The 8,688-nt window shown below is 35.5% G+C and overlaps 1 protein-coding gene across 1 annotated transcript; it reads right to left on the bottom strand.

The window, feature by feature from the left end:
• Positions 1-3,665: 3,665 nt before the first annotated feature.
• LOC138378843 (uncharacterized protein CXorf51A-like) lies at positions 3,666-4,207 on the bottom strand. Its single transcript, XM_069464178.1, has 2 exons — positions 4,085-4,207; positions 3,666-3,890 (listed from the first exon to the last, which is right to left on the bottom strand). The coding sequence occupies exons 1-2, from the start codon at positions 4,205-4,207 to the stop codon at positions 3,666-3,668; spliced, it is 348 nt and encodes a 115-aa protein (XP_069320279.1).
• Between the last annotated feature and the right edge of the window lie 4,481 nt (positions 4,208-8,688).

The raw sequence follows: 8,688 nt of genomic DNA, 5'->3' as shown, positions 1-8,688 counted from the left end.
AAGCAGACATATAGAGACATATGAAAGCTAAGGGCAGTGCACAAACTTTGAGAACAATTCTACAGAAACCCCAGTACTCAGTATCAACACAAGGTAATGATAGAGGATGTTATTAATAAATTCAGTGAAGACCTGAAGGTAACCATACAACCAAACACAAAAACTTCAGCCCAACTCCTGACTAGATAAATTCAATTCCCCACATGAATTGCCTAAAAAGAGACATACACATTTCCAGATGTAAATGCTATTTGCATTGATCTCTCTTAGTCTACATAAGAAAATGTTGGGCATTCAATTGAAACAAAATTTACAAGACAAACAAAAACAACCCATTTCCAAGAGAGAAAGGAATCAGTATAATCAAAATCAGAGATGAATCAGATGTTGAAACAATCAGACAAGTATTTTAAATAACTATGATTAATATAATAAATAATTTAGTAAAATGTGGACAGCATGCATAAACATCAAGAGAATTTCATCAGAGACATGGAAACAATGAGAAAGAATAAAGTTAAAATTCTAGAGAAAAAAGCACACTATCTGAGATAAAGAATTATTTTGAGGGGTTCATAATTATACTTGACATAGCTAAAGAAAGAATCATGGAACATGAAATTGATGAATAGAAATTATCCAAACTGAAATGTGAAGATAACAGTGTGGATGAGGAAGAAGAAAAAGAAATCCAAGAGCTGTGGGACAATATCAAATTTATGTAACATTCTTGTAATGACAGAATTATAGTGATGAAAAACAAATTGCTTGATTCTAGTGGTGGGGGAAGGAAGGAAGTGTCTGTGGTTATAAATGAGTAGTCTGAAGGTTTCTTGTGATGGAAACCTGGCTGTAGTGATAGTCACAGAAAGTGCTACAGTTGGTAATGTTGTATATAACTAAACACACACACACACACACACAAACACAAATGTGTGCATATAAAACTGATTAAATATGAATAAGTTTAATGGATTATAACAATGTTGGTTTCCTTATGTGATACTGTATTATATTTATGCAAGACATTACCAATGGGGGAAATTGAGTGAAGAGCATGAAACACCTCTGTATTTCTTACAACTACCTAGGAATCTATAATTATCTAAAAAATGAAATTAAAGCAACTTTATATCATCATGTTAATGCTACTAAACTCTCAACACAGCAATAAAAATCATTACATAAAAAAGAAATGTAATATTTATGTACACAATAACATTGGTGACTTTCAAAATAATTATACTCAGTGAAAGAAGCCAGATAAAAATAAGTACATATTCTGATTCCATTTATATAAAACTCTAAAAAGTGTAAACTAATCTACAGAGATAGAAAGCAGATCAGTGATTGTTTGGGGATGGACAGGGTGTGGGGATGAAGTGGGAAGAACAAATTTGAAGTGGTACAAAGAGACTGATGAGGTGATGGATACTGTTCTTATTTTAATGACAGTGATGGTTTCACAAGTGTATATTATGTCAAATCTAATTAAACCATGCACATTAGTCAATGATATCCCAATAAAGCAGTTGCAAATAAATACATAAGATGCCAACTACTTGGACCAAAGTATGAGGTAATTTTGAGAAAACCAAATGTCTCCTACCATTGACATAGTGTATTCAGCAGTGGATGGGAAATGTTTTTTAATGACCTCTCCCCAATAGAACATATTTTCAGTAATAATCATGAGTTAAGACAAGAAATAACATGATTACAAAAGTAATATGTCTATTATATTGAGCATTATATATTTGTATATACATATATATGTGTGTGTTCATGACAGTTCAAAAGGGATTTTAAGAAAATCAAAAGGTCTTAAAAAGGTACAGTTTAGTCAACTAATAAATTATCCAACTGATTTAACATTTCCTTTTACTGAATTGTTCTGTAATTTTAAAATAAACCATAAACAATTAAAGAAGACTAATTTTCACTTTTAAAGATGTAGTTCAACTTTAGCAAAGTAGTTTTTGTTTAAATAAAGTAAAAATTTTAACTTCTCAAGTATTGACACCTTGCAATTTGCACTCTGTTTCATTAAATTCAGCGTAAGTATAAACAAGTGGTCACATGAAATGACAGCACGTGGAAATTCAACTCATTCATTCCTTTTTCTGAAAATCACTGTACTATCATTGTTTATTTAGAAACTGTTGTTTAAATGCTGGCATATACGTGTTATATAGGACCACAGATTGCAGCCCAAAGGGCACTGCAAGCAATACCAGATCCTTAGGAACTTACTTTAGAAAGAAACAGCAGCAGCTGAGTCAGATGATGTCTGAGGCCAACAGTATGACAGAAATTATCTGCATTAATTCTCTTGTAGAATACAATAATTATTAATTAAAGAATACGTGCTAAAAGTGTGCTATTTTGGATCATACTCATGCACACACACACACACACACACACACACAGAGAAATACAATTAAAATTTACTGACCACAGCCATCTTTTAGAAATTAGACCAACACAATATGTTTTGAAGGGTAAGAGAATTATTCTAAGAAGGAAGACCAAAAATATAAAGAGTACACAGTTTATAATTCCATTTTTATAAGCCTCTGTAAAATGAAGACTCATAGTGGCAGCAAGCAAATCAGTGGTTATCTGAGAATAGGAGTGCTGGGAGGGACAGGATAGAGGAATTGCCGAGTGGTACAAGGAAACTTTAGGGGTGTGATGGATATGTTCACTCGTATAACTATGATGGTTTAACAAGTATATGCATGTGACAAAATTCACCAAACTGTATACTTTTTAAGCATGTACAGTTTATTGTATGTCAATTATACTTCAATAAAGCTGTTTAAAAATAATATTCTCTTCAGGAATAAAAACAACTTTGGAAAGAATAAAGACAAAAGATATTTGGCTGGGAAACTATGTTGTTTCAAATTTCTCTGTAGATAATGCTCTGCTTTATTGCCTGCACTGGAGGCAGACCACTCCCACTGCTCTGCTCCACCCCAAGTTTCTTAAGAAAGTGGGCTACTCAGTGTTAAATTGGTGACCTTAAATCTACATTGTTTTAGCCCTTGAGGTCCTGTTGGTATCTTTTAGGGGGATGAGATTCTTGGTCCTTCTAAGGGCCTTTAGTTGCTTACATCATAGAGTGGGGTGTACCTCATAACTACCACTATGAGGTAGGTGGCCTGGGGGTTGGCTATTTGGGGAGGATTGTACTGCCACCCACACACTTCACCCCATGCATATTCTTACAATTTATACCCTGAAGTATTGTCCCCCAATCCCTGCCAAAACACACACAGGTAGCAACACCAAGCCCTTTTCCTATTTGCCTGTGGGATAAAGTATTAAGAAGGAAATTTGTCTTCAGTGCTCAGTCCTGACCCAGTCCTTATCCCCCAATGTCTGGCTAACTGTGGACCTGCCAGTATGGCTCTGAACCCTACAGGACCCCACATTTGTCCCTTCTTACACGTCAGCCTCTTGTCTTTCTTCCATATCTCCCCACCGTCAGAGAACACACAGACATACACATCTTTTTAAAACAGGTTGATTTTATTTTCATCATCATGGGTGTACCTTGTTGGTGTGAAATTCATTGTCTACAAGATTGGCCATTTTTCAGTGGCCAGACCTCTGGAGACTTCACAGATATTTCTGAGGTTTCTGGCCTCACTCTGTAATTACTGGATGTCCAGGTCATCACTTGAAATGGTGTTCGCCACGCTCTTTTGATCATGATCTGGCTCATTTTTATCCAGTTTCTCATTCAGCCGGTGATAATGACCAAATAGTGTTGGCCCTCTAGCTTTCTTAGGCTTTCTTATAGGAACAGGAGATTTTTCAGAGGCTTTTTTACTTGAACATCTTTGAAGGAGCTTTTTCACCTTTGTGGTGGCCTTTGGCACCTGTAAGGAGAACAAAATGAGGCCCAAAGGGCATTAGTTTGGGGAAAGAAGATAAAGTATGCATGGGAAGAGGGTTTAATGAGAAGGGGGGTGGATTGAGTAGGTAGTTTGTGCCTGGTAAGGAAAAGGTAGTAGCTTTGGGGGTGGGAGAATCAATGAGGAAAAGAGAAGAAACTTGGGTAGGGTCATCTCACCTTGCCACCAACTCGGGACCTAGGTTGGCAGGGAATCTTCGCCTTCTTCTTCCCTTTGGTAGTTGGGGTCAGTTGATCCATATCTGTAATAGGCTTTGGTGATTTCCTGGTCACCTTAGCCATATTGAAGCCTCCCTGTGGTCTGCCTCAGATCTCCTGATCATCCTATATATATCCCTCCTGGGGACAATAAGGGCCATGCCCTTCAGCTTTGATTGGTCAGCAAGGCACTCCCTCAGCCAATGATTGCTAAGCGACCTTAGACATCACAAAGAACAACTTATGACACCTCTGTTGGGGGAGGGGGCAGGGCGAAGATTCTGGGAAAGGCAAAGATGGTCTGGTTGTGAAAGGTAGATTTTCTTTAACAGCCTCTAAAAAGCCTTACCAAACTGAACTTATATCCCCTCCTCATATACTCATGTCCAATTGTGGTGGCTCACATAGCAAAGAGAGTTTCCTTTAAGCTATTCCCCAAGGCCACGCTTAATCAGTGGTTTAATCTGCTGTCTCCTTCCCTTAATCATTAGTTAGTATTTTGGATATTTTACCTAAAATCCTTCCAAAAGTAATATGGCCATATTTCAGTGTTGGTGGAGATGTGAATAATCCTACAAACAAAAAGACAGCTCTCATGTGTAATCATCTTCCTACCTATTGTATTAATATTTAACATTAAATGCTGCTGATTTTGATTAAATTATTTTCTGTCACTCCTGTGACTTACAGACAGGGCTTAGAATTAACTGACTACTCATGAATATTGCTTTTATTTTTACTTTTATTCTATTCTTGGACTCAGGCCACATTATCATTAGTGGTTTTTGCAAAGATCTTTCTCTTTTATTTTTCTTTCTTCCTACATTCCAGCACTAATTTCCTACCCCCAGTAGGCACCTATTCTGTGTTTGAATTGTGTCCTTGTATATATTTGTATTCTCATTAAATATATGGCATTGTTAAATATGTGCGTGTGGATGTATGGCATTGTACTTATGCTGCTATATGTATCTCTAGCACTTTGCTTGTGATTCTGCATCATATTCCATTAGAATGCATGTACCAAGTTTTGCTTGTCCATTTCCTTCCCCTTTTGAGGGACATCTATGTTGAATCTATACCCCACTGTCACAAACAATGTTGCTATGATCATCCTCATTCATTTCCCTTTGTGGATTTCAGCCTATATTTCTCAGTGATAAATATTCAGGAATAGAATCTCTAGGTCATAGATGTACATAATTGCCTTAGTTCAGGCTGCTATAATAGAATATTATAGACTTGGTGGCTTAAACAACAAACATTTATTTATCACGGTTTTGGAGGTTAGAAGTACAAGATCAGGGTGCCAGCATGGTCAGGTTCTGGTGAGCGCCCTCTTCCTGTTTATGTCCTCATATGACCTTTCTTGGTAAGTACATGAAGAGAGAGAGAGAGAGATTTAGTGTATCTTCATCTTTTCATAGAAACATTAGTCCCATGATGAGGGCCCCACCCTTATGACTTAATCTAACCCCAATTACCTCTCAAAGGTCCCACCTTCAAATACCATCACATTGGGAATTAGAGTTTCAACTGTAAATTTTTGGAGGACACATTCAATCTATAGCAATAATTTTGCTAAATATTGTCAGATTGTTCTCCAGAATGACTTTAACAGTCTACCTTCCCCATAGAATTATATATTATTATCTGTTTCACCACACACTCACCAATACTTGATTTTGTGGGCAGATTCTGATATGACTCAATGATCTCAGCTTCTTGTTACACCCTTGTGTAATCCACTCTTCTTTACTAGCTTAAGTATGTATCTAGTGACTTGTTTCTAATAACTAGAATCCAGCAAAATTAATGAGATGACATTAACATGATTGGGTTCCCTTTTGATAGAACTCTCTTTCTTGCTGATCATCTCTTTTGCCCTCTTTCTTTCTGATTCTGATGAAAGTGCATTATAAGATGCAGAGGCCCACGCCCCAAGGAAAAGCTCATAAGAAATTGAGACAATAAACTTCAAGGAACTGAATCCTACCAACAACCACTTGAGTTTACTAGGAAGTTGATCTTCTCCAGTTGAACCTCGAGATGATGTAGCCTTGTAAGAAACCCAGAGCCAGAGGCCTAACTAAGCTGAGCCCAGATTCTTGACCCACAGAAACCCTGAGATTATACACGCACGTGTGTGTGTGTGTGTGTGTGTGTGTATATAAATATATATAATTTCAAGCCATTAAGTTTTGGAGTAATTTTTTGCACAGCAGAAGATAACTAATAGTATTATTCAACTTTTTAATTTATTAAAAAATATGATTGGTAAAATATCTTGTTTCACTTCTACTATTACTAATGTTGCAGCTATTCAGACTTTCTATTCTTTAAATTGGTTTTTAGTTATATATTAATAATGTTTCTAATTATTCTATTAGATTTCTTGTCTTTTTCATGTTAATTTCACCAGTCCCTTGTATTTTATGGATATTAATTCTGTAACAGTGAGCTTTGTCTTATATAATTTTTTGAACAGAAATCCTTGATTTTTATCCAATTTTGTTATTCTCCACAGTAGTTCATAACCTCTCATGCCTCGTCTGATATGTGGTGGTATCTTTATCATATACCTTTCATTTTTAGGGGGCGTTATACCATTGGTCATGGCCTCCAGTACTCATTTGAATATAGAGGAAATATCAGATTTACATCCTGAAGTTAATGTGTCAAACATGTTATAGGAATTATGAAGGTTTTATTTTTTCTACAGAGCCTTTACTATATTAAAGAACTTTCCTACTGTTCCCAGTTTTGGGAAAGATATTTTTTAATCATATGTCTTTATCAAATGCTTTTGCTATAACTATTTATGTAATTATTAAATGAAATACTTTATTTTATTAGTCTAGGGAATCACACATATATGTTTTCCTATTTTAAATAAATCTTAAATTCCTAAAAAAAACCCCTATTTGATCATCGTGCATTATTTTTTATTCACTGTCAGAATTAATAACTTCATATAGTATTTTTATGTTTATAAGGGTTTTTGCCCTTTAAATTTCTTTTTGTGATCTGTCCATTCCCAGTTTTAAAATAAAAATTACACTTAACCTTATAAAATGAGTTGGTAATGTTTCTCTCTCATTTTCAATTTTCTGACACAACTTGTATGAAAGAGAGGATTGTCTGTTCCATGAACATTTTGTAAACTTTATCTGTAAAGATCTAGACCTAGGGCTTTACAGTAGGTGAGGCAGTGGACTGCGAGGGGGCAGGGAGTCTGATTACCATTTTTATTTCTTTAATAGTTATAGGTATTTGAATTTCTGAGGGGGCTAATTAATAATACCCATTCTTCCCTTTGGAGGTTGGAACCAATTGATAGATACGTATGAGTTAGAGAAATCCAGATACAGCTGACTGCATGTTGCGATTTTAGATATCTAGCCAAGTAGGCTTACTAATAGTTCACCCTGAATTAGCCAGATCCCTTACCACATGACAGGTCAGAATTCACCTTTTGATTGGTAAGCTGATCCTGTGAAAAGAGAGTTGATCAAAAGGGGCTGAGTGGATGAAGCATGCCCTAAGACTTAAAAGTTTACCAAATAAATCCTGTCTCTTCTTGCGGAGAAGTGAATGAAAGGATAAAAAGAGACTACATGTGTTCAAAATTAGGCCAGAACAAACAGCAAAATACTGTCCTTTTTTGGTTTCTTCTCTGCAAAATTTGACCATTTATGCTGTTTTCCCCAGCAACACGCCCATTTTTCTTGAGTTTATTGATATGTACCTATTCATAATACTATTTCATTGCTTTAAAATTTTCTTTAGTTTTTCCCTTTTTTCATCTATATTTGTTTGAGTCTTAGCTCTTTTTTGATGTCTTGTCATTAGTTTAGCTTATTAATTTTTAAGTTATGATATATTGATTTTGTAATTTTTATTTTTAGTCTATATTTTTCATTTATGTCCTCATGTCTATTTCTTTTATTATTACTTTTGCATTTTCACTTTTTATTTCTAGTTGGCTTGTATAACTATTTCCATCCCTTTATTTTCACCTATCATATTTCTAATGAGGACCTCACCTGCTCAGCATTGAGCACCTCACCCACTGACTATCCAGTAGGACAGATGCCCAAGCCTAAAGATCTTGCCAGGCCTCCCTCTGATGGCCCTAGGAAGAACATTTCCTGCAAAGATCCAGAACATCTGCAAACATTAGAAAAGGATGTAGAACTCTTGATACCTAGTGAGAGTAGGGGAACTCTTTGAACCTTCTTGGAAGTAGAACTGAAACAATTGAGACTTCCCTTAGCTGGGAAAAGTTTACTCACAGTACATTTGCATCTTTCACACCTTTAGTATTATTATGTGAGAATTTGGTGAACAGAAAGTGCATGCTTTGCTCTCAATTAGCACACATATAATAGAAGCTCAGGGAATGCTTGAATGAGTGAATGAATGGCTACATAGGTACATGAATATACATATGTAGCATGAAACCACTTATTCTGAAGCACTAAATAGTCATCAAAGATTATTGTGATGAATTAATGTGATGAATAATCATCTCATTTTATTTTAATAAGTATTTATTTAATTGA

The sequence above is a fragment of the Eulemur rufifrons genome, chromosome 30 (assembly GCF_041146395.1).
Source record: "Eulemur rufifrons isolate Redbay chromosome 30, OSU_ERuf_1, whole genome shotgun sequence".
NCBI classification, from domain to species: Eukaryota; Metazoa; Chordata; class Mammalia; order Primates; family Lemuridae; genus Eulemur; species Eulemur rufifrons.
Note: the sequence above shows the minus strand (reverse complement) of the source record. Positions and strands in the feature narration are given on the sequence as shown.